General features: G+C 39.6%; 1 protein-coding gene across 1 annotated transcript in view; it reads left to right on the top strand.

The window, feature by feature from the left end:
• The window catches only part of minar1 (membrane integral NOTCH2 associated receptor 1), a 33,733-nt gene extending 8,238 nt beyond the window's left edge, over positions 1–25,495 (top strand). Inside the window, exons 4-5 of the mRNA XM_026377564.1 lie at positions 15,236–15,499; positions 23,454–25,495. Coding sequence (XP_026233349.1) covers positions 15,236–15,499; positions 23,454–23,651 — 462 coding nt within the window. The 3' untranslated portion in view covers positions 23,652–25,495. The remainder of the gene's footprint in view (positions 1–15,235; positions 15,500–23,453) is intronic.
• The last annotated feature ends 1,314 nt before the right edge of the window (positions 25,496–26,809 follow it).

Genomic DNA, 26,809 nt, shown 5'->3' on the forward strand with positions numbered 1-26,809 from the left:
CTTCATTGTGTGGCTCATCAACTTTATTCCTCTGTAGTTGCTGCAGTTCTGCGTGTCACCCTTGTTCTTAAAGATCGGAACCAGAACGCTTCTCCTCCATTCCTCAGGCATCTTCTCACTCTCTAGAATCCTGTTGAACAAACTGGTTAGAAACTCCACTGCTGCCTCTCCTAAGCACTTCCACACCTCCACAGGTACGTCATCAGGACCAACAGCCTTTCCACTCTTCATCCTTTTCAGAGCCTTCCTCACCTCATCCTTTCCAATCTCTGCTATTTCCTCCTCCACAACATCCACATCTTCCTCCCTTCTTTCCCTGTCATTTTCCTCATTCATCAGATCCTCAAAATACTCCTTCCATCTTTTCTGCACACTCTCCTGGGTTGTTAGCACCTTTCCATCTCTGTCCTTAATCACCCTTACCTGTTGCACATCCTTCCCATCTCTATCTCTCTGTCTGGCTAGCCTGTACAAGTCCTTCTCTCCTTCCTTTGTGTCTAACCTGTCATACAGCTCACTGTAAGCTTTCTGTTTGGCCTTTGCCACCTCCCTCTTCACTCTACGCTGTGCTTCCTTGTACTCCTGTCTACTTTCCTCAGTCCTTTCTACATCCCACTTCCTTCTAGCCAACCTCTTCCTCTTGACGCATTCCTGTACTTCCTCATTCCACCACCAAGTGTCTTTACCTTCTTTCCTCTTTCCAGATGACACACCTAGCACCTTCCTACCTGTTTCCCTGATAATCTCTGCTGTAGTTTCCCAGTCATCTGGAAGCTCATCCTGACCACCCAGAACCTGTCTCAACTTCTGCCTGAATCCCTCACAAGTTTCTTCATTCTTTAACTTCCACCACTTGGTCTTCTTTTCTGTCTTCCCTCTCTTCTTCTTCCTGACCTCCAGAGTCATCTTACACACCACCATGCGGTGCTGTCTGGCTACACTCTCTCCTACCACCACTTTGCTGTCACTAACCTCTCTCAAATGACCTCGTCTACATAGGATGTAGTCCACCTGCGTACTCCTACCTCTACCACTTCTGTATGTCACTCTATGTTCCTCTCGCTTCTGGAAGTAAGTGTTGACTACAGCCATTTCCATCCTCTTAGCAAAGTCCACCACCATCTGTCCTTCCAGATTCCTTTCCTTCACACCAAACCTGCCCATCACTTCCTCATCACCTCTGTTGCCCTCACCAACATGCCCATTGAAGTCTGCTCCAACAACTAGTCTCTCTCGTCTGGGGATACTCTTTATGACCTCATCAAACTCACTCCAGAATCTCTCCTTCTCTTCTAACTCACAGCCAACCTGTGGCGCATACCCACTGACCACATTCACCATCACCCCTTCAATTTCTAGCTTTATGCTCATCACCCTGTCTGAGACTCTTTTCACCTCTACAACATTGTTCACAAACTCCGCCTTCAGGATCACTCCTACCCCGTTTCTCTTCCTATCCACACCATGGTAGAACAGTTTGTATCCTCCTCCGATACTACGTGCCTTGCTGCCCTTCCACCTTGTCTCCTGCACACACAGAACATCTACCTCTGCCTTTCCCTGTCATCGTGCCAACGTTAAGAGTCCCTATTCTCAAATCTATGTTCCTGCCTTTTCCCTTCTCTCTCTGACCACGAACCCTTCTGCCTCCCCTCTTTCTTCGACCAACAGTAGTCAAATTTCCACCGACACCCTGTAGGTTAACAGCACCGGTGGCGTTCGTTGTTAACCCGGGCCTCGACCGATCCGGTATGAAAGTGTTATTGATGATTCGCATGTTTATTTTGCCAATTTTTACGCCGGATGCCCTTCCTGACGCAACCCTCTCTATTTATCCGGGCTTGGGACTGGCACAGAAGTAACTGGCTTGCAACCCCTGTGGCTAGATTGCTCTGCTACTTTAATGTAATGGGGAGAAAAAGAAAAAAACTTAAAATAGAAAGTTATGCTAAGTAATTTTATCCTTGCTTTTTGATTGTTTATTGTAGCAGCCTGGTTTGGGCTTAGGTCGCGCTTTGTTGGTAATATCTCTACCTACCTGAATCTGCCCTTTCGACATTCACTGCATGTTTCTGTGTACTGTATACAATATGCTGTGTAATAATATACACTGATCAATAAAATTAAAGATAAAATTCAAACACTTTGAAAACACATCAGATCTCAATGGAGGTATAATTATACTGGATATCTATACAGAAATGGACTGGGTAATGCGTTAGGAATGAAACAATGCCACATCGTTTGATGGAAATGAAAATTATCAATCTAGAGAGGGTTGTATTCAAAGACAACCTAAAAATCAGAGTGAAGAAATTATGCATCAGGATAGTCCATTTTGCTAAAATGTTGATGCAAATTAGCAACTCAAAATGGCACACAGTAGTTAGTATGGCTCCCACATGCTTGTATACAGGCATGACAATATTGCAATGATAATAAGATAATAATGAGACAACAGATAGTGTCCTGGGGTATCTCCTTGCAGATCTGGACGAGGGCACCACTGAGCTCCCGGACAGTCTGAGGTGCAACCTGGAGATGTTGAATGGATGGAAACATAACCTCCCTCCAGGAACTGCCTGCATACTCTCGCCACATAAGGCACCGCATTGTCGTTCACCAGGAGGGTGGCTCACTGCAGTAGCGTAGGGTCTGACAATGAGTCCAAAGATACCTAGTGGCACTCAGGGTGCTGTTTTCTTGCCTGTAGAGTTCTTTGCGTCCTTCCATGGATATGCCTCCCCAGACCAATACTGACCCACCACCAAACTGCTCATGCTGAACGATGTTACTGGCAGCATAAAGTTCTCCATGTCTTCTCCAGACTCTTTCGTGTGTCACATGTGCTCAGGATGAACCTGCTGTCATCTGTGAAAAGCACAGGGCCCTAGTGGCGGACCTGCCATTTTTGGTGTTCTATGGCAAATGCCGGTCAAGCTCAATGGTGTTAAGCAGTGAGCATAGGGCCCACTAGAAGAAGTCTAGTACTCAGCCCAACAATATGAAATCAATTTTTTGATTGTTTGGTGAGAGACATTTACATCAGTGACCTCCTGGAAGTTATTTTGTAGGGCTCTAGCAGTGCTCATCCTGTTCCTCCTTGCACATTGGAGCAGATACTGGCTTTGCTGATAGGTTAAGAACATTCTACGGCCCAGTCCAGCTCTCCTAGAGTAACTATTATACAGTTTGTCTCTACCATTGCATTAAAGCAGCACAAGAAATTAATAATTATAAATGAAGAAGAGTCATCTCTGTGATGTTCACTAGCTACACTGATGTGAAGGTGAGCCAGTCATTGTGAAACTTACAACAGACGTCTGGAACCATCAGGGCTTTGTCCAAACTATTGTTGTGCTTTATTATTGGCAGCGACCACTGGTTGGAAATTCTGTAGGCCTATATAAAATTGTATTTAGCTACTAAGTCAGTCAGTCTTGTAGTTCTTGGAAACTCCAAGGACTTTGATTAAAAGTTTGGATGAAAGAGTAATGACAAGTTATTTGAGATAGAGTGCTAATCATGTACACATAATACACATAGAATAATGACGATATCCACAGTATGTCAGATAATACATAATAATTTTAATTATAATTATTAGCTGGTTTAGTTAAGACACCTTAAGGTTGATTACTAATAAACAAGGACAGCAACGATGTGATGACTTAACCCACTGACATAAATTATGTCAAACATGACAGTTGAAATAGACAATTATTTATTCTATCTGTCATATACAGTATTTTAAGTATATAAATTAAATATAGGACATGTACAAATAATTCCAATATATAAAATTCTGAAACTGTATTTTAATTATGTCAGAAGTATGTTTTCTGTGAAGGCTTTGAAAGGAAAGTTGTCTTTGCCATAAAATCAAGTGACACAAAGACCTTCAACTAAGGAAAGGTGTTGAATTGAATTGAATAAAGCTCTATGCATAGGTCCACCTGTTCAGAAAAGAAAATTCTACACAGGTCTAAAAGTCTATGTCTGTCTTAAAACCAGTTTGGGCTCTAAACTTTTCCCTGACTGGCAGCCTGTGGTGTCCAGATGTTGCTGGGCAAATGTGCAGTCTGCAGGGTCTTACAATAAAAAACAGATTTTTATTGCTCCTTAAATGAACATTTCAAACAAGAGTTTACAGCGTAGTAAAGTTGTGTCTGTTTGTAGCATTGTTGTATGGGAAGATAATATTTCCACAGTATATTTCTTTAATTGTTTGCTCCAGTTGTTGCATTTCAAGCATGGTGCAATTAAATAGCTCAACAGGGTTGCCCCTGGGATGGTACAGGGTAGTTCTCACCTTCCATATGCCAGCCTCTTGACAGAGCTCTTTAATCATATGAAATTCAAAATCTGGTCACTATGCAGTTTTCCTGGGATTCCATAGTGCACAATAAGGATGTCCCACAGACATTTCGCAAATGTACATGCCTTTTGGGTGGGTGTTGGGATGGCAGCTGCATACTTAATTAATACTTAATACTGGTGATCACTGATAATTAGTAAAATTATCAGTGATCACCAGTATGCCCTTAGCTCCACTGCTGTCTAGTTTAAGAGAAAGGAGGTCTATTTAGACTAGTTGAAGAGGCCTTGAGGTGGTGATATTGACTTAGGGTGCAGCTCTTTCTGGCAACGCCTTTCTGGAAACACATCTTCCACAGGTTTTTACTTTCCTCTCTACATCCATAGCCATCATAAGGTCTAGTGTATACTCGATACCCATGTGGTCAATATGATCTTATAGGCTGGTTAGAACAGGCTTACAGAGCTCAGCTCATCAAGCTTGGAAATTACATGATTTACATTGAGCTTCTTCCTGTTTAATCATTAAGTGTAGTAAGTAAGTGACAACTGGTAGTCCACCTTCCTGCCTGTAGCTCAGCAAGGGCAACACCACCAGCACAATCTGAACTGTCATAACTGTCTCTGTAGACAAGCTGCCTCTCACAAATGTGGCTGTGACTCAATAGGTAGAGCAGTTGGCTGCCAATCATAGGATCAGCGGTTTGATTCCCAGCTCCACCTTGGGCAAGATACTGAACCCCAAGTTGACCCCGGTGAGTCAGATCAGCTGCATAGCAGCAAGCTGTGTGTGCTTGTATGCATGAATGGATGAATAATATAAACATATTGTTTGTGGTAAAAGTGCTTTGAGTATCAGTTAGGAAGAAAAGCGCTATATAAGTGCAGACCATTGACCATTTGTACAACAGCCTGGTCTACTGCATCAATGGTTTCAGGACCTGACAGATGTTCTTGTGTATGCTGCTGATATATATCTTTCCTTTTGAGATTTTGGGTAATCAAAAAGAGCTTCTTGGGGTTGACAGGACAGACCATCAGCATCAGCGTTTTGCTTGCCATGCGATACAGGAGTTTGAATGACTAGACTATAACCATCAGCTGTTTCCCTTGCTCCTGGTACAAAAGAGCACGTAAACCAATGGTACTAGCATCAGTATGGAGTATGTAGGGGTGGGGAGCTTTTTTATTTACATCTCAAATTCTTGTTGGTGAACTGATCTAACTCTTGGACGTTCTGAGACACTGGCAGCAATTTTGTCTGGGTCTGTCTGGACTCCATCTTGGGAGATGTAACCTGGGTACCACACAGATACAAAATATAATGCCCTTTTTAAGGGACAGTTTCAACCAAAACTCAACACAATCGAGTTGTCGACAAAAACCTCTTTCAAATGCCCACTATGCACTCTTCCACCAATCTCTGAAATGTGCTTGGTGTATTTGTTACACCTTGAGGCCTGCTGCTGAATTTCCAAAAGCCGAGAGGGCACACAAAAGTCTTGGGCTTATCTGCTTCTTCAACTTTGATCTGGTAATAACAAAAAGTGAGTGTGAGGTTGAAACTTCAAGCAAGAAGAACCAGTGAAGAGCCGAGGCAGAGAGCTGATGGGAATTAACTATAGCGTCAATGACCAATTTCCCAAGGAGATCCTGGGCCGACATCGCAGGCCGTCTCCGATCCAGGGGAGGTTCATCAGTGAGGGTTGCAGAGCGGTCATCAGCGTGGATAAGCTTTATGTACAGTAAATTTACAGCTTTACCATGACCAGGAATCTACCCCATGGCTCTACTGACAACAGGTGGTCTGATAAAGGGACAAAAAAACAAACAAACAAAAAAAACCTCAAATATCTCAATACTCTTTCTTTCACACTTTTTTACATCACTATCTGCTCACTCAAGTGTAACGCTTAAAATGGGAGATGATTTTAATCTGGTATGTAACCCAGAATTGGACAGGCTAAGCACAGCAGGGAATAACAGGAATTGGCATAAATACAAACGTATTCATGCCACCAAGCATTAATTGGGGATTTAATACATTGTTACCTAAAGATCAACACTATAAGTTATATGAAAAGAGAGTGGGCAACCTTTGTGGTATTCAGTGAAACACCAGAAACCTAACATTGTCTTCTCTGGGAGACTGCTAAGGCCGTCATGTGAGGCAGAATAATTTCATAGTCATCACACAGGAAAAAAAAAAAGACAAGTTATATGAATCAGAATTAGAGCAGAAAATTAAATTACTAGAGATTGCCTTTGCTGCTTTCTCACAGGATAACACCATGAATGACTTGAGAAAACTAAGATTGTAATTAAATAATAATTGAGAGGAAAACTCAAGGAAACATTACTCATGACTCCAAGAAATAAATAATATAATACAAAGAATTTTATCAAAACAACAGATCACAGACTCACCTACTGTAGCCATAGAATCTTGAAAATGAAATGAAATGAAATGAAATTAGTATTGGCAGATTTGGATGACAGACAACTCTGGACTTACCACTCTCCTTGACTGAACTCCATGAAGCCCTACAGCAGATGCAGAATAAAAAACACACCCAGGACCAGATGGTTTCCCAGCTGAGTTCTATAAGGAATTCTGGACAATGCTGGCACCAACTTTTTACAAAACGGAATGTTACTCTCGAACATGAGGCCTTCATAAGCTTGCTCCAAAATCCAAGAAAAGATACCACGCTCCCATCAAGTTACAGACCAATTTCACTTGTTGTGTCAATGTAGACCTGAAAATATTCTGCAAAGCAATCACTGGCAGACTAGAAAAAAATACTTCCTACACAATCCATTCTGACCAAACAGGGTTCATTAAAGGTAAACAGTCAACAAATAACATGGATAGACTAATCAACCATCCATATGCTTTTGGACACAAATATGCTTAAAATGACTAAAAACCCAGACTTACAACTAATACAATAAAAATGGAGTGGGGTGGAGCATGGGCCCTGCCCAGGGTGGCGCAGGTCCACTGTGTACGTGTGTATATGTGTGCGTATAGGTATGGATGGGCAGATGTCTGTGGGAGTGCATGCATGTTTGTTGCGGGCTCGGGGCACGCACACCTCCTGCTTCCCGGGGCGGCCGCTGCTGGACTGGCCTGTACCAGGAGGTTTCTCTCCGTGGCTGCTTCTGCTTTTCCTGGGGAGCAAGGCATGAACTTCCTGGCCCTGACTTCCTGGCCCTGGGGGCGGTGGGGTGCTCTGGCTGGGTCTCTTCTCACCACTCGCTGGACCTTTTAAACGATGGTGGCCATGTCCCACCCTTGACAGGAATTACTGGTGGCACTTGTGGGCATGCTTGCACGTCCGCATGCCAACACAAGTATGAAACATTATGGAGGTGACTGCTGTTCTGCATGTGATGGAGAGATGTGGTATATTTGCTTGTGCGTGAACTGGTTGGTCTCTGTTCTATATTTGCATTGTGCTCTGCTCACTATTACTATTATTTCTGTTGTCATTATCATTCTAGCTTTATTTATTCAAATATCTTTCCCTTTTTATTATGTATTTTATTATTATTATTACTTCTTCTTTTTTTTGTGTGTGTATTGTGTTGCTGGTTGTACTATTTTCAGGTGTTATTCTCCTTCTATTTGTCCCCCTCTGTCTCCCCCCTCTCTCTGTCCCTTCCCTCTGTACCCTCTTTCCCCTTTGCGATCCTGAAGCTGGTAATATATATGCACACTGGACATATACATAATAGTTACCACAAGGGAGTAAATATTCACTGGATAAAACAACCCTGAAAAACAAACTGCCACACAAAGGCCCAATCAAGCTTCATGCTATGCTGCTGGACAGGACATGGTTAAAAAAAAACGTAATAAACCAGGTCGAAACATGGTATTAGAGAATGCTGTAAAGGTGTCCTCCAGCTTTGGTATTGCGTAAGCGTCCTTGATTGTGTGAAGATTTAGTCTCCTGTAATCAATGCTCAATCGAAATTGGCCATTACTTCTTCCTGACAACCACAATTGGAGACGAAAAGTGGACTCTCTTGGATGACCCTAGTATTGAGAAGCTTTTGAATGTGCTTGTGGGTGTATCGATCAAGCATGAGGTTTATACGGAGTTTCATCCGAGAGCGCTTTATGTGGTTCATCACTTTGTCTGACCAAAATCCAGGTCATGCTTTGTGAACACATCAGGCATATTGTTCAGGAACTTAGTTACGTCAGATCTTCTACTGAGGGGACTGGGGACTCACCAAAATTAAAATTCAAATTGGTTTTCTGTGACACCTCAGCACCTCAGCGCTTTGTTGACATGATGCTTTTGTAAGCACTTATCTCAGCAATTTTATACTTTGCAGGGATGACAATATCATGAACAGCCTCACTGCTGATCACTACAGGGAGTTTATCATCATGATTTAGAATGTCTACTATGCAATATTTTCACTAGCAGGCCAGCATACAGTGAGGATGAGGATGGATGTTCAAGGACAACAGACTTTGCACTTGGGAGGTCACAAGCAACAGCAATACCCTCTTTAACTACAGTCAGTCAAGCAGGCAAATAAACTATTCGCCTTTAATGGACACTTGGGCTGTGCAATTCCTGCCAATTAGCCCCATAGGAAGCTTAATATGATCTCTGTTATTGTTTGGAGGTGGTAGACTAGCAAACCACTGAGCATTCCACCTCTTTCTTTACTGGGCACATCTGAGGGACATTGCTGACTGACTCCAGCCTCTCTATATCCCACAGCAGGGACTGAATCTAGTTTAAATGTAAGCTAGAATTGCTGGGATAATTTAGTTTCTTCCAAACATGCTGTTTTTTTCCAACTTTCTCTTTTTTTCATTTTTGTTGAACCACAACTCAACAACTATTTCTGATTTTCATAAGTTAAATTTTGGTAATTTTTTATTTATTATTATTTTTGTCAGTTTTAAGTTTTAAATTTCAGTGACCTTTGTGGGTTTTTCTTTTTTTAGCACAAGGGTACCAACATTTTTTTCCACATGTGTATGTCAGCTGCAGGGGAAAGCAGGCTCTCAAGAATCCTTCTGCATATCTAAAATGGGGCCATATTAAGATCAGTGAAGAGCAACTCAACTTGAGCGCCAAGTGTCATAATCCAGTTCATTAATGAATCTGGGAGTCTTTCTGGAGAAGGAACTGAGCCTCACTGGGAATTGCAAGTGCAGGCCCATGTCCTCCTTCCATACAATTTACTTAACCACGACCTTCTGAATTTCAGGTGGGTTAATATTACTTAGGTAGAGATGGGGGTTTCTTCACAGTAGAATATGTGATTTGGAATGTGGGACCTTGGTCACTGTTCATCTGCATCCTCTGGTTCCGAAGTCTTAATAGTTTTGCTAATCTGGGACATCATCTCTTTTAATACTTCTTCATAGTCTTTGCTACTTAGCTTGGCTAAGTGCCTTACTTCATCCACATATGACCTAGTAAATCCACCCCAATCTTGGTGGTTTAATCACTGGCACGTGTCCTAATACAATATGTAACTTTGGGATCACTTTCCACAATGTAGTTGTATGGGAAAAGAGGCGAATTGTATAGAATTATATAGAAAACACAACCGTTCTACTTGAGCAAGCATTAGATGACAGTGGAGAGGAAAAACTCGCCTTAACAAAATAAACTTCCAGCAGAACCAGGCTCAGGGTGGGCAGCCATCTGCCTGTACCTGTTGGGGTGAGTGGAAAGAGGAGAGAAAAAAAGAACAGCAGGCAACAAAATAACACTGGTCAGGTTGGTTGGCTTCCTTCTGAACCTGAACTAGGAGCCTGATAGCTTAAGGCTCTGCCTTCTATTCTACATTTGGAAATTCATGGATCCAAAAGTAGACCTGCACTCTGAAAGATAAGTGTCCTGCTGGGAAAAAAAAATTAACTATGAGGTCTTTAAGATATGACAGAACTTCATTACTAATGTGCTTAATGTGTATTAGTGCTTTTTATGTGAGGAGAATGATTTTAAATTCTATTTAAAGTCAATGAAAAGAAGCCAGTGTAGGAAAATGATCTTTCTTGTTAATTTCAGTCATTCTGTATTCCTTTTGAATATGTGATGGGTCTGAGATAAAATTATGCTATTGTGTAACAAGAGAGGCTAGTGATGCTACTGACAGTAGGTATGGATATTGGAAGTTATATGTAACATATCATATGATGTGATCAATGATTAAAAGCTTCAATCAGTGAATCATTTTTACCATTAATTGCTGACAGAAGCAGCAGAAAGTGGATAAGTAATAGTGAGATTTCAGTTTTTTGTTTTTTGTTTTTTTATCTTGACATGAGTCCTGTGCCATCTGAAGCTCTGCTGGTCCATTGCACCAGCTTCTGGTACAAAGTTTTTTAATGAGTTATTGGGACATCCTATTAATAATGTAATGTAATAATAGTTTTGTCTGGAAGTAACAAATGCATGGACTACTTTTTCAGCAACGCTTTGGGACAGGATGCTCCTAATTTTAACAATGTTTCTCAGATGAAAAAAAAGGCAGTTCTAGAGATATCTTTGATGTATGAAGTGAAGGAGATATCCTGGTCAAATATAACTCCAAGAGTTCTTACAGTGTTAATTGAGGCCAATTGAGACATCTGAGTCATCAAGGGTGAGAATGTGATTAGACAAAATATTGTCTCTGAGATTTTTAGGACCAAACAAAATAACCTCTGTCTTGTCTGGATTTAGGAGATACACTAATTCTTGGACTTCCTCTTCCTCCACTCACAGGCTCACTAATTACGGATTTGTTTCACCTGTTAGTCTCTGTTGTTTTATAAGGTCCCCTCAGTCTTCCAGTCATTGCTGGTTTGCTGCACATTGCACTCCATTTTGGACTCTGCCATTTGTAAGTTTGTTGACTGGATCACACATCTCCACATCTGGTTTGTTTGTTTGTTTGTTTGTTTGTTTGTTCGTTCGTTGTTTTCTTTTCTTTCTTTTTTTTTATGAAATGTCTAACAAGTACTACAGAGGCACATCATCAGCAAACACCCCTTGTGTTTGTCTATGCAAGTTTATCAAATCTGAGTATCAAGAACACTGTCAGTTGTGGGTTTGAGATTCAGAATGGCTGGAAACAAAGACCGTTGTTGTGAAACGAAAGTTTACACCTAATTTATCTCCGAGTGCTCTAAATGTCTTCAAATGTTGTTAGAGCTAGAGTTACAAATTCTTGAGCTAAATAATCACAGCAGGTAAAGCTAGTTCAAGATGCATCATGCAGTTCAAATTGTAAGTATTTTGATAGTTATGTAGTTTTTGTTCTTCAGACTTCGTGTGAGGCTGTTTGTCCAAATATTGGGGTGTTTTCATTTGTGTAAGTTACTACTCCATGAACTATATTGTATTTACTCAGTCTAACTCACGCTGGTTGACTCCATTGGTTTGATAGGTGACCTCATGTAAATGATGTGGCCTGTTTATTAGCAATGTCGGGATACATTTCTAGCTTAAAGACTTCACAGATCCAAATGAAAAAATTGAAAAATAGACATAACAAACAACAAACATGCCTGAACTTGATGTGCATAAATGAATGCACACAAACGTAGTGGCAGCATGATGTAAGTTGTTAGTCGGTTAATTAAATCACGGTAGAACAAAACAGCAATATAGTTGGCTTCATAAGTATTAAAAATATTTTGTTATGAAATCTGCTTGATAAGTCATGGAGTAATGCCTGGCCATGAAATTATCATTTGCCTGCACTATCTCAAAATTGTTATCAGATTTGCAATAATTAATTTTCATGTAGTGTTAATGTTTCATGTATGAACTCGTCATGCAGGGATGACATCCATTCAAAATACAGTGTAGGACAAAATACAGCTGATAACATTATGTGATCATCTTCCTTCACTACCATTACTTTCCAGTAATGGTAATGAATATAATTCCTCAGACATGGGAGGAGATTAAAGCACAATTTTATCCAGAACTCATTGAGCCATTAGTCCTTTCTGACTGCTTATCAGTAACTCCACTGCTATCCACTATTCGGCTCCTTTTCTACTTATTTATGGACTGCTGCCAAGATGGAGGCCAGCCAGGGTCTCTCTCTGTCTCTGCAGTTTTATTTTCTATCTCCACTGTGGGAGCCATATTGCCTGTGCACAGCCATGCAGCTTTTTTTTTTTTTTACCTTTTGATTATTATGCTCATTCACTGGGCCCTCCCCATGCTGGCAATACAATAAATGTCCTAAAGCTGAGTTTGTTGCATCTTGAGACCAATCATGTGTGACAATTGGTGGATATCATTGGTCATGTCGTTAGTATTATCTAATATCACTATCAAGTCATTGATCCGAGTTTTAACTTTTTAAAGTCAACATATCTTGTCTGTTTCTTCAGACATTATTGTTATTTTAAGAGAGGTCCAGGACCTTATTTGAAACAGGCCTTTTTTACTTGATGTAAGAGCTCAGCAGTACCGAGTCCACTTTTATATTTCTTAGTTTTACAAATGATGTTAGTTTGAATGGTAGAAAAACTGGCTTTCTAGAGCTAATGAAAATGGTTGACACAGGGTATAGAGCCCTGGGATGGAAATAACTTTCAAAAAGAGATTTATGCATAAAAGTGAAAGAGCAGTATTGGTCATATTGCCCAGTCCTAGTTGGGAACCATTCCAGTTTGGGACATCAAGCTAGTCAGATGCAGCTTTTTCCTCATCATTCTCAATCATTTTAAAATCAAATCTATGAATATTAATGTTATGTACTAACACAAGGAGTCTTGTACTTTGGTGAAAAATCTATTTTTAGTATGCTATAGTGAGTGTTCTGAGCAGTAAATGCCTGTCTTCTATGGTGCTTGTTTGATTCACCTTTTGGCCAAGCTTTGTGAGGTGGCAGAAGTAAGTGGTTAAAAAAAACAGAATATAACCACTGGGACGCAACTGCCACAGTCAACTCTTCTGCCAATGGACTTTAGCATCAACAAGCTCACCAGCTGTTACTCTAAGATGAGCCTGCTATGTAGAACCCTTTCAAAACTACAGTCTGGCTTGTTTCCTTTGCTTTGAATCATGGGATTCACTTTTTATTTTCCTGCATTTATACATTAAATTAAATAAATTAATAGTTTATATTTTGTCTCTACACAAAAAACATTTACATACAAAACATAAAAATAACCAAAAAGCACGATTAAACATTTAAAAACATTAGGCTACTGTTCACAGTAGAACAATAATAAATTAATAATACCCTCCATGCACTGCTATCTACTATACTAAATACTGATGAAAAATTAAAATGGCAAAACAAAATTTATCACTTTTTGATTTAAAAAAAAAAAAAAAAAAAGCACCCCTGCATAAAGAAGACAGTATTTCTGATTTATTTTACTTATTTTCATCTTATTTGCATCTTGAGATATTTATATCATCATCATTGACCATGGAGACAGATTTTTCATGAGTGGAGAAACGTAGTATATGATGCATTGCGATGGTGGTGCCTTATAGTACAATATGTCATATGCAAGGAAAAAGGTCACTGAGCATGTCAGTCAGCAATTACATACGGTAGAGTTGGATTTAATAGTAGGGTTGCAGCACATAAACCCTCCATAGTTAAGATGGATGCACATTTCAAGAGTTCAGTGTGTAAAAACCACAGACACTGGTCTACAGAGATGTGGAAAAAAGTGATAAGTGACAAGTGGGCAAGTGAATGTTTGACAGACACTAAGAGAACTGGTGATCTGGTGGCTCTGTTAAGGCAGTGGGGAAACTCTGTTGGCATGGTTCAAATCCACTTGTCCCCTTAGAATTAAGAATCACTGCAAATCAATTGAAAGATGTTCTGAGTAACATTTCTATCCTGATAGGTTTGGATTTGATCTCTTCCAGTAGTATGAGGTAGAGTATGAAAATTAAGTAAATCATATGCTATAGCCTTCACAATCACCGAATCTGATTCTTTTAATTTGTCATATACAGTCATTTTCATATAATAGCAGTTCAATGTGACTAACCAGAATAATCTAGGTTTTTAGTGTCTTTCTTATTGCTACATGGCAAACAAGTTACCAGTAGGTGCAGTAGATTCTCCAAAAACAAACAAGACCCAGCATTCATGATGTGCTCGCTTTTAAGGCTGTGAAATTGGGCAATTAGTTGAAAGGGAGGGTGGGGGAGGTGTTCACAAAAAATAGCAGTGTGACATTCAATCAATGAGGTCATCAATTTTGTGAAAAAACAGGGGTGAATCAGGTGGCCCCTATTTAAGGATGAAGCCAGCACTTGTTGAACATGCATTTAAAAGCCTGGAAAATTGGTCGTTCAAGACACTGTTCAGAAGAACAGCATACTTTGATTAAAAAGTTGATTGGACAAGGGAAAACATTTATTTAAAAAATAAATTATAGGCTGTTCAGCTAAGGCTGTTCCAATGCTTTAAAATTGAGTGCAAAACCAGAGAGATGTGGAAGAAAATGGACAATGGACAAGACAACCATCAAAATGGATCGAAGAATAACCAGAATGGCAAAGGCTCAGCTAATGATAAGCTCCAGGATGATCAAAGAAAGTCTGGTAACTTGTTTGCCATGTAGCAATAAAAAATATAAATACACTAAAAACCTGGATTATTCTGGTACTGCTATTATTTTGAACATAACTGTATATGCTATATCAACTTCCTTTCTTACAACTGGCCATAATATACTCAAATACACATACATATGACAAATGACAAATTAAAGGTGGATTTTATTGTCTCTCCTCAAACATTTATATCAGTGGTCTGATGATATTACAATCTACAGATAAATCATTTGCTCTGTAATACATGGGTAGAAGTATCCAAATGCACAAAGGCTTGGGTTGACAGTACTGGAAGCTTCCATGATGACCTCCGTCTTTTCTAATTTTCTCTCAATTTTCAGGCAGAACGTGAGCGTCAATATGAACTCCCCCAAGCCCATCGTCCCCCCAGACCACCAAAGGAGTCTTACTTGATTGAACAGGTTTTCTCACCACACCCGTTTACCCCTTCTGTCAAGGCCCATGTGAAAGGCAGCCCCCTGTACACCGACCTGAGACTCACCAGCCTGTCAGATGGAAAACGCAGCCAGCCATCCTGGACCATTGAGGAGTATAAACACAACTCAGGAGAGAAGGGAAAGAAACTCACAGCTCTGGACATGCAGGTATTGGACTCGCAGACTTCAAGCTAAAATCACAAGATGGCTCTTTGGAAGTTACTAAACATACAGTAGCTGCTTTGTAACTTTTAGGTATTTTAAACACCATTTACACCACAGTTTGTCTTATTGGTCTATTACATTGAGTTACAGTAGCTTACTTGTTTTAACAGGATATCTGAGCAGGGCTGTAGACAAGACTACTAAAGAAGAAGATCAGATCCCATTATTTATCCAGATACAAGTATGTATCTATGTACAGATCACAGTTTAATAACGGGTACCTCAAGATAGGTTCACATTTTGAACGGACATTGAAAAACATTGTTGGTTGCTGTAATCATCCCTCATGTTCACACTGACCATTGTAAGATCCCCTACACGCTTCCAGTGGAAATGAGACAAAATCCATAGTAATTTTGTAACTAAATAAAAAATGTATTCCAAAATTTGTCAGATTTCTACAAGTCTGACCACATAATTTTAGTTAAGATTAAAATCAGACAGCTTTACACTGTCTCAGAAAATTAATAAAACATCCTCAGGACTAAAAGAGCAAGTCAGTGAAAGTATGAAGTAATCTGTCATTGACAGTATCATGACAATGGTTGGCACTCACACAGGTTTTTCAGATGTTCATTCTTGGTTATATATAACCAAGCTGATTGTGCAGTTTATGTGCTGATTATAATGTATTTAGTCAGTTCAAGGCTCAGATTCGCCTTTTTAATGTCCCAAGTACTTTGAAAAAATACAGGTGTTTTTGCACTGGGTCCATTGTCTAGTTGGCCAAATGATGCAGCACATCACTCCTGCTGGATGTAAACACCTACCAGTACAAACAAGGAAAACATCTGTGATGAAGGTTATGATGATGGTTTACAGTCATGAACAAAGTTTGGGCTGCTGAATCTACTTAAGAATGTGACATCAGTGCATCCACCATCGTTGATATAGAAGCAGATTCCAGCGCCTATGGTGTTTCCCTATAGCTCTGTTACACAAAATTTACCCTGCCAGGTTTCAGTGATGCAGAGAGCAGCAGGACATGCAAAGCCCATTGTGATCCTGTTCAGAACTAGTGGAAATTTCCCTGATGCATGCAGTCTCCACTGTCGCAGCTTCACAAGCACACCAGGGCACATCCTTTGCCTGTCCCTTTTCCTTGAATTATTATAATTATAGAGTCTTGTCTAATACTAGGCAGATTTGAGTCATGTCAAGAAAAAATTTACATGGTTCTAAAACGTGGCTTACCAAGTGCTTGGCAAAGCACAGGTCATTAGGGGTTTTGTAGGCTTAGTATAGATTGGTGAAGAAGAATAATTGTGTTGAGGCTCAGATTAACCCGGAAGTTTGAAAACGTTGTTTTGTTTTGTTTAGTAAAGCATAAAACATATCCACTTCCAGGAAGCTGAACCTTTAATATGGAGTCACACTATAGATCTTTAAAATGAATTGCAACTCCTTCTGCAATTTTAGGGTCATGTGAGAGGGGACATAACATACATTGAGGCCGCTCAACATGTGAAGAAAATAGGCCGGTGAATTGTCTGTTAACCTTTGAGCAGTAGCCCTTTCTTACATTAACTGGTTGCTAGTGTAGTTGGCATGTTTGGTAGAAACTTGGCAGCTGTTGTAGTCTTTAAAAAACAGCAACTGTTTCTTGGCAAAGAAGACATACAGTCTTAAATTGGACTTTGGTGAAAACATATTTATCTGTCCACTCCTAAAATGTACTTTGTTACTTACCACCTCTCCACACAAACATATACCCCAAACTCATAATCATCTGTGATCTACAAGGCTTTCTGAAAACAGGGATCACCTTACATTAGTATTTGTGTTTCCTGTGTGACTGCAGGATTCCTGCAGTTAGGCTCTGACACAGAGGCATAGCATCGATGCTCACTCTGGAAAATCAATTTCTGTCCCTGACAAGCCTCTGGTTATAGCTAAGATGCTAAGCTCTATGACTGCTTTCTTTGAATGTCCTTATAGGTTCCTTTAATGGCTTGAAAATGTATTGTTCACTTACTGTAATCACTGTAAAATTAGCTCCAATTTTAAAGTCATTTTGATTTCATGTCAGCATTTACATTTTAATTTAATGTTTCATCTGGTTTGGTTTCATGATGTCACTGTGTTCGAAGATCTCTATAATTACTTTGGACAGTTACAGTGTTATCTACAGATAGGTTGCTATTCATAATCCTATAAAGCTATAGACAGTGTTAGTCTCCATCTCAAGGGATTGTTTAGACTCACTGAGGAAATGTAGGGAACTGACACAAGACACAAGAAAGACACAAGTTCAAAGTAGGTTCATGATGAAGGAAGTGTCATTGAATGAAATGCTTCTTTTTACAAAATATCTCCTGAAACCTATTGTAAAAACAGCAACTGATACTGAAGGTATCTTACTTTGCTGTGGTATTATTTGTCCTTGAAGAAAACCTCAACTTAAAATCAGAACAGAGGGCAAAGGTTAGTTAGCTGAGAAGCCAAATTACAGGATACTAATAATAGTTCTAAAGGCATTATACACTGCAACACCAAGTTCAAACTATGGAGAAATTAACTAAACTGCCCATCCAAAAAAAAAAAATCACCACCAGGATTTAACTAAGCAAATAGGTAAGAGCCTCTTAATTATTTTTCAGCTGACAACAAGTTATTTAACTAACTTCTCATTTCTTAAACATGTTGAAGTGTTGAGCAAGACGTTGAAGGCCAAGTTGTTTTGCTGCGCCAGGTATCTTGCATGAATGACAATAAGAAGTGCCATGGTTAAGAGCTTTGGGTACCATTAAGGTAGAAAAGTGCTAAAATTTCCACTTACCCTTTGCCACCTAATCATTTGATTTCTAGATGGTTGCAATTGTTTTTGTTTCATAGAGAGTCGTGACTGTTGATCGTCTCAATTGTTTTATTTAGCAGTCCAGATTACATTAACTTTTTTGGACAAGTGCATTGTCCCTGTGTCCTGCGCATTAATTGCAACAAAAATTTTAACAAAATTAACCTTGTTCCATGCATCAGCATGATGAGACGTGCTATTATGGAAAACGTAAGAAAAGTTAATTTGTCTGAAGGTAGTAACACACCAAGATGTTAAGACAATATTGATCATGTATTAGTCTAGTTTTTGCACTGTGAGCAACTCCATTGCCATTAATTTGACTCCTGTAACAGCTTTTCATCAGTGTTGCATCAGTGCTAAACCCCTCTGTGAGAGTGACCACTCTGATTGGCTGTTCAGCTTAGCAAATCACTGCACAAGGAGAGAAATGGACCCCAGTGCCATTTACAACTTATTAGACACGTTCTTGATTAGAAGTAGCTGTAAACTGTCTGTGGTGAGTGAGAGTGGTATGAAAATTGTAAGCAAGCATTGACAATTTTTGGCCCATGCGAAGGCAACATTAGACAATGTAACGGTCAGTCTTTAGTTGTAAGTCCTCTCTAGTTCTTTGACTCTGACTTGGTGTATCATGGCTTTAAAATCTACTCTCTGCTTTTGGCACTATACTGTTTTTGAGGTGCTGTATTGATATTTAAAAAGTCATAGGAAACATTGTGTTTTTTCTAAAGGAGACTTTTGTGTGTATTTCATACCATCCTGTATTCAGGAGTGCACCATCCAATTGCATTTGCCATGCGCTGGGCAAGGCACCCTTGATGCTTTTGTCTATTGTTTTTATTTGTGCACAGTCATTCCAAAATTGCAGCTTAGTGTCAACTGGACTTGTTTAAAGTTCTTGAAGACATTTTCCCTTCTATCCAGAAGGCTTCATCAGTTCTGAATGACTGGCTGGAAATACAGGCTTATGTCCTGTGGAGTCACCAAGTGGTTATCACTCGATGGTTACCTGATGTTCCACATGGCCTTTATGTGTGTCCCTGTGGTCACCTGAGACACAGTGTGAACAACTTTGAACCAGCCTGGCTAGTGACAAAACAAGTGCATTGTAAATGAGTGATGCCTGAGACCACCTCCTCTGTTTAACGTGGGTCATTCAATTTTGCAGTAAACTGCACATCATGATCCTGGCTCCACTTCCTGTCATGTGCTTTTATTTTAGTCTCCTTCCTGTTCCACATTGTGATTGTTTTCACCCCAGTCACTTGATTCACTCAAAGGACCAAAGCAGTCAGGGCTTTGAATGTCATCGTTCACGCCTTTTTCACAGCAAAGCAAGCTTTGAATCAGTGGTTCACGGAAAATGCAACTGCACTATACTAAAAGTTTGAAGTTTTATTGGCGCGTTGGTGTCAAACCTTGCCCTTGCCCTAATGTAAATTTTGCCTGCCGCGTGTTTCGAACCTTTCATTCCCCCTTCGGACCAGCCCCGTGATTACAGAATTTTACCTGTGCCTTTGTACGTTTTTGCCTGCCCTGTTGTTAGGGATTTTCAGTTAACACCTTTCTGGTTTTCTCCGCACTTTTTGGTTTGCCCATTTTTACATTTCCATTTACATTTAGTCATTTAGCAGACACTTTTATCCAAAGCAACTTACAAGTGAGGAACAAGGCAAGCAAACAAAATCTAAGTCAAGGAGAAAAAACATCAAAGAAAATTGCTATCAAAAAAGTGTTCAAGAGATGTGAGTAGAAAAGAGCAGAAAAGTTATTTATTTATTTATTTATTTTTAGTCTTTTTAAGAGTCTTTTTAGGTGCAAAGGAAGATGCGGAATATTGAAAGTGAGGTGGCGCCAGCATTAGAGCCCTCACAGCAAGGCAAGTGGGTGACGACTCGGCGGCATACTCGCTCAGCCAAAGCTAAGGCTAAGGCTAGCCCACCGGAGCACACCTCATCCGCGCTTCACGTGTCCAACAGGTTTGCCCCTCTCAGTGATCCACCCACTGAGAAAGCTGAAAGAGCTCTGGTCATAGGAGACTCTATAATGAGACACATGAATTTAGCCAGGCCCTTAGGGGCTCCAGCCACCAGAGCCCAGACATAGAAGGTAATCTCAGGGCCTTAGGACAGCATAGGTTTTCAAAGATAGTGGTACATGCTGGAGCTAATGATATACGCCTTCGGCAGTCTGAAGTTACCAAGAATAACTTTAAAGAGGTGTTAAAATTAGCGAAGACGACGTCCAAAGTTGTAATATGCTCTGGCCCCATCCCAATGAGACATGGCGACATAACTTACAGCCGGTTACGGTAGCGCTGAACCGCTGGATGTCCAGGTGGTGCTCCGAAAATAATGTGGGCTTTATAGATAATTGGAGTACCTTTGAGGGCAAAGCTGGCCTGATAGGGCCGGACGGTGTCCATCCAACAGACATAACAGCATTTGAATTCCTTATGTCTGGGATGTACAAAATGGTGGGCAACGTGTAGGCGTTCACTGTGTGGCAAAATACAAAGTAGCAACTAAGTGCGGCAAAGGCACAAGAAACAAAGTATTGACTAAATACAAGAGCAGTGAGCTAGATCCAAAAGGGAATAAAAATTAACACGCACGGTGCTCAGGAGTGCTGAGAGGAAGTGGCGCAAATCCAAGTCTTAACCTGCTCTTGCTGAGTATCAGGATTTCCTTCAATCTTTCTCTCACAGTGTCACTAGGGCGAAGACTGAATACTACAAGGACAAGCTCAGCAACACCACAGACACCACAAAGCTGTTCTCCACTTTCAAGTCTCTGCTCTATCCACCCTCTCCTCCGCCACCCACCTGTCTCACAGCTGACGACTTTCACCAACAAGGTGGCAGCCATCAGCTCCCAGGTCTCTCCTCCTGACGACGATATTCTGCTAACTAAACCCAACGACGCATCTCACTTCACGTTTTCAACACTGTCAGAGTATGATGTATCCACCCTCCTCCTCTTGAATCGCCCGACCACCGGCTCTCTAGTTCCGATCCCCTCCACTCTTCTTCAAGCTATTGCACCGATACTAAAATACTAATACCAGTAATACCAGCCTTCATCATTACACAGATCATCAACACTTCTCTCACAACAGGCACCTTTCCCACATTGTTCAAGCAGGCCCAGATTACTCCACTGTTGAAGAAGCCTTCTCTGGATCCCTCCCTTGTGCACATAGTCTCAGAACAGGCCTAGCTGAAGACAACTCTGGGAGTTCCCCTCTCGAGTTCCCTGCTTCCCATGACTGTCTCCCATATTCACCTTCATCATACATCTTGCTCAATAAAATTTTTTTTTCATTCCACTCTGGCTTTTCCAACACTCCCACAACATAAAGAATGCAAATGCTGTTATGTCTGTTGTCTTCTTAACTGTCCATTGTATAAGTTCTCCTGCTAGATCTTCGATATTCGATAAAATTCCAGTTAAAATAACCACAAGTTTTAAGTGACATTTTAATGTTTCTGTTCTTTCTTCTTTCCCTCTGTTCTACTAACAATGCTCTCTGCCCAGTGCATAGGTTTCTGATCACACCCACACTCTTTTTCATAGGAATGTTTAGGCTTCCGAAGAAGACCAAGCAATTCTCTGTGACATCCTCATTAGTCTCAGTAGTTTCACTACTGGTTGAATTGTAAAACATTTGTATGAAAAAACAAATTATCAAAAAACATCTGGGAAACATTTGTAAATGAAACCATAGTTGCACGACATGACTGCTGTGGTGCTTATTTAATTGGTAAAGTGACCAATAGAAATACATTATACTGAATAATACTTTATACAAGCAACAGTGAACATTGTGATACAATATTATAAATGTATCTTTAAAGGTAATGCCCTTACATTATAGTAAGGGTTAGGGTTAGAGATGAAATTTATCAATTACTCACTGTGCTTAGTAGTATCAGATAGGGTGATGATTGAAGCTGGAAATTGAAGGTGTGATGTGTAAAATGACTTTGGTAGTGAGGAAAATTAAGATGATTAAGTCAAAGCAGAGGAAAAAGTGGTGGAAGTTGAAAAAGATGTGTAGTTATCTGGGTGGAGGTGAGATAGGCTCTGGGTGGTCAGGGTGTTTTGGGAAGGATATGCAGCAGGCTAGGATGATTAAAGATAGGGATGAAAATGTATTGACAGGTGCCAGGAGTGTGATGGGAAGATGGAAAGAGTACTGTGAAGAGTTGATGAATGAGGAAAATGAAAGAACACAAATGATAGAAGAGGTGACTTGTGGAGCAAGAAGTTGCAAAGATTCGCAAGAGTGAAGTGAGGAGGGCATTGAAAAGGATTAAGAGTAAAAAGGCAGTTGGTCCTGATGACATACCAGTGGAGGTATGGAAGTGTCTAGGAGGTAGCAGTAAAGTTTGGGAGTGATGAGGATGGATAGGATAGGAATGAGTACATCAGAAGAACAGCCCAGTCAGGGAGGCCAGATTGAGGTGTTTTGGACATGTTCAGAGGAGAGATTGTGAAGAGATCGGAGGCTGAGGTTGGAACTGCCAGACAGGAGATCTAGAGGAATACCAAAGAGAAGATTTATGGATGTAGTGAAAAACTGTATGAAGTTAGTTGGTGTTAAAGAAGAGGATGCAGAGGATAGGGTTAAATGTTCACCCACTAATAGGGAACGTGAGCTGGGATTAGACTGTCGTGAGACAGGTTAGTTTTACCCTACTGATGATGTGTTGTTGCAATAGTAATTTGCTGTACCAACCCCTGAAAGGGAACAGCCGAAGGAAAGAAAGAAGAAGTTGTTTAAACAAGCTGTCATGTAGTTGCTGTCTAAAAAATCTTTTTAAGCATACAAAGATTTTTGTCCATATCAAAAATGTCTAGTGCCCAATTTTATTGTTAGTACACATATCCTCAGAGTAAAACCTTTCGTGTTTTTTCAATTGGTTTCTCCAGCCTTCAAAATGAAGCTAAAGTTACTTTCATAAAATCAGGGTGCAAATATGTACTGTAACTGCATTTCTTCACTTTTTTCACTAGTCAGTACATATAATATAGGACAAAATATGCACCTTTAATCCTAAACCTAACCTCTTACACATTATCTCTATTTCGTCAGATCCAGGAGTCTCTAAATCCCAACAACCTCGAGTACTGGATGGAAGACATCTACACACCGGGCTATGACTCACTGCTCAAGAGAAAAGAAGCAGAGTTCAGACGGGCTAAGGCGTGTAAGATTGGAGCACTGATCGCAGCCGCTACCTGCACTGTAATCCTGGTCATTGTTGTTCCAATTTGCACCATGAAATCATGAAAGTATGAGGATTGCCTAAAGGTGATAGACTTTTATGACTGTCCTTTACTGTTTGTGGATTCTGGTGGTGTACAGCTGTATGTGTGTGCTCTCTGACATTATGAATGTGTTGGGACTTAACTATGTCAGTGGGAGTTTTTTTGTTTTAATGCAGTATTTACTTTTGGTGGTCTATCTTGACAATATAAATTTGGTAGCTAAGGTACTGAACAATAGAAGTGAATTCAGTAAGTGTATAATATTATACACTGTATCTATTAATTTGTTGTAGTGTCACAAATTTGTGGGACAGTTGGAAGTTCAATGATTGAACTGTCTGTCTTAAACAAGTTCAACAGTTGATCAGTGACAGAAATTGATTTCTTAGTGTAGCAAATGTATGATATTTTTTATTTTCATATATTTACTGTACAGTGTATTTTGATCAAAGTTATTTTTGATTACTATTTCATTGAATGTGAGAATTAATTAATCTTTATCAATAACAACAAGCATTTTAAGTAATGAAATTTGTGCATCGCATTTTTCTAAATAGAAATATAATATAGTAGGTTAGTTAAAATGGAAATATACTTGTATATAGAATGCAGACACAGTCTAACTACACAGGCAAACTTGAATGTTTCTGCTCTTTCTTTTTCCTAATTATAACCAGCCATTAGTACCTTCTCCTCCTTTGTTTTTATCCTTGCAAGTATTTGCTCAATGAGAGATAATAAGGAGATGGCTTCTGTCAAAAAGTGGTTGATTACTTTGACCTCAATGATATCACCTTCCCTGAGGCCCCCTATGATCATCAAACCACGCCCCCAAGACTGCGTCATTTCTGTTGCCGGTTTGGCTCCGTTTTTCAATTAACACCACTTCCTACCCTGACCTGTTTTTACATAAAATACAGTTACTTATTGCCATTTTATCAGGAAGCGGAGGAAGAGACCCCCCCTCACCCACACACACACGAGGGAGGGGAAAATAACAACAAATGAAAAATGCTGAGTCAGAGAATACAGAATTAAAAATCATAATAAAAAAAATCACTTATGATAAAAGCATCTGCCAAAATTAGTAAATGTAAACATCCTGAGTACATGGGGGTGTGGAAAAGGGTTGGTTTAACTATATAAAACTACAGTGGTGTGAAATAGTGTTGACCCTTCCTGATTTCTTAGTTTGCACAAATTTGTTACAGCTGAAGCTTGGAAAATACGGTGAAATCCTCAGCAAAACGCCATATGGGTGATGCCATGATCCTTCCCAGGAAGAGAAAGTCCATAAGGATTTTCAAGCATAGTCAAAAGTTTGAAGGGCAAGGTTCTGATGGCTGACTTTCGTGCCACTTTTAATAGGATTTGGTCTACCTCTACATGAGGCATCCAGATGATGACACATTTGACATGTCTATAATGCCAACCATAAGTTTTACCTTTTGAAGAGTGGTCCTTTTTCAGAAATGTTATCTGTAAGGAAATGGATGCATCAAAAGAATTGTACTCAGTCCACTGGCGCAGTCGGGAGCAGCACATATCTTAACGTCGGTATAAAGTGGATTGCTACATTCTTGAGAAACAGGAGTACAAACCTGATCCTGGCAAACCAACAGTATCCTTTCCTGACACAAACCAGAACTGTTTCGAAATTTGTACAACCAACTTTGGAAATTTGTCTTGCAGACTGGGCAAAAATAACATTTTTTTCTTCAAATATTGAACTGACATTTCAGCATAAAAGTTGCAAAAAAACTGAACGTTCCAGAGGGGTGGTCCTACAAGAGAATGGTTCTCCTGAGACTGCATCTTCTTTCTGAAAAAGACTATAATTACTGTATAACGTAAATATTCATTAAAAACAAAAAGAAAAACAAAAACAAAAAAAACTGCTTTAAACAATTGTGAATAAAAGAATGTGATAACACATTTTGTTTCATCTGTTAAACAATGGAATGTCAAAATATATTATCTTTTATTAAAATATATCTTTGTACCAAAATGTTTCCTTCTCATTTTTACATAACATCTGTGACATCCCCCTGAATCACTGTAATGACAAAATCGTTAAAAGAATAATAAAACTTGTCTTTCTATGTTTTATTATTAGACCAAGAGAGCTGTAGTAATAATAATAATATTAAATGTATTTATGGAACACTTATCTAAATGTATTACATAGTCACTCACATTCGAAATATAAAGTGAACAACAAATCCTACACAATGGACAAATACAGCGCACTAGCTCAGTATAGGTCAGAGATCACACACATTCCTTAAAACCCCCAATCTTATCCTCATTTTAAGTGCCACCATTTCGTTTATGTTAGAACATACCAAAATATACCGGATCAACACGTTATCTGTCTTTGCAAGATAACATGCGTTGTAAAGCGCCTGGCTTTTGTGAGTTCAAACACTTACGGACACCCCCTGGTGGTTGGGTCTGGGTTTTACGACTTGAATCACTTGCAGACACCTCCCTGCAGATGCACGAATTTACCCCCCTGCAATTACACAGAGAGAGACAGAAAATATGTTATATAGCAAAATAAAACTTAAAGCTATTCTATCTGCTGATCAGAGTAAGAAAATTATAGGATCATTTTAATAGAGAGGGAGATTATTGTTTGAGTTTTCACAAGAGTTTAGGTGTCTGTTTTTAAAATGATAAAGTTACCAATAAAAGCTATAGCATATTAAAGTGCATAAGTAAATCAATCCATGGCCGTCACCATTTTGGGTACTTACAGGTGCAACAGTACACACGTTCAGTCTTGTTTACTTTGGCCATGAAGACAAAATATTGTGTTAAAATATCCATCTTCCAACTTACAGACCTGCAGTCCAACATTTCTGCTACTTTGTACTTGATTAACTGCTTTGAATTAAAACACTCTAAAACACTGACTTAGAATTCCTTTGGTTTGAAAAATTCCTTTTTATAGTCCAATATCTTTAAAGATTTTCAAACCTGTTCAAGAAAAACTAATTGTACACGACACTGAAAAACAGACATAAAATGACAATGTAACTTATCATCCAAGTCTGAACATACATCCTGTTTTATAGGATGTTCAAATGCTGAGTGGAGAAGGAAAATTTAATGTGTGTATGATTTTTATTTATTTTTTTTATAATGGCAGAGCCATAAACTTATAATATTTCAATG

The sequence above is a fragment of the Anabas testudineus genome, chromosome 3, assembly GCF_900324465.2.
Source record: "Anabas testudineus chromosome 3, fAnaTes1.2, whole genome shotgun sequence".
Classification (NCBI taxonomy): domain Eukaryota; kingdom Metazoa; phylum Chordata; class Actinopteri; order Anabantiformes; family Anabantidae; genus Anabas; species Anabas testudineus.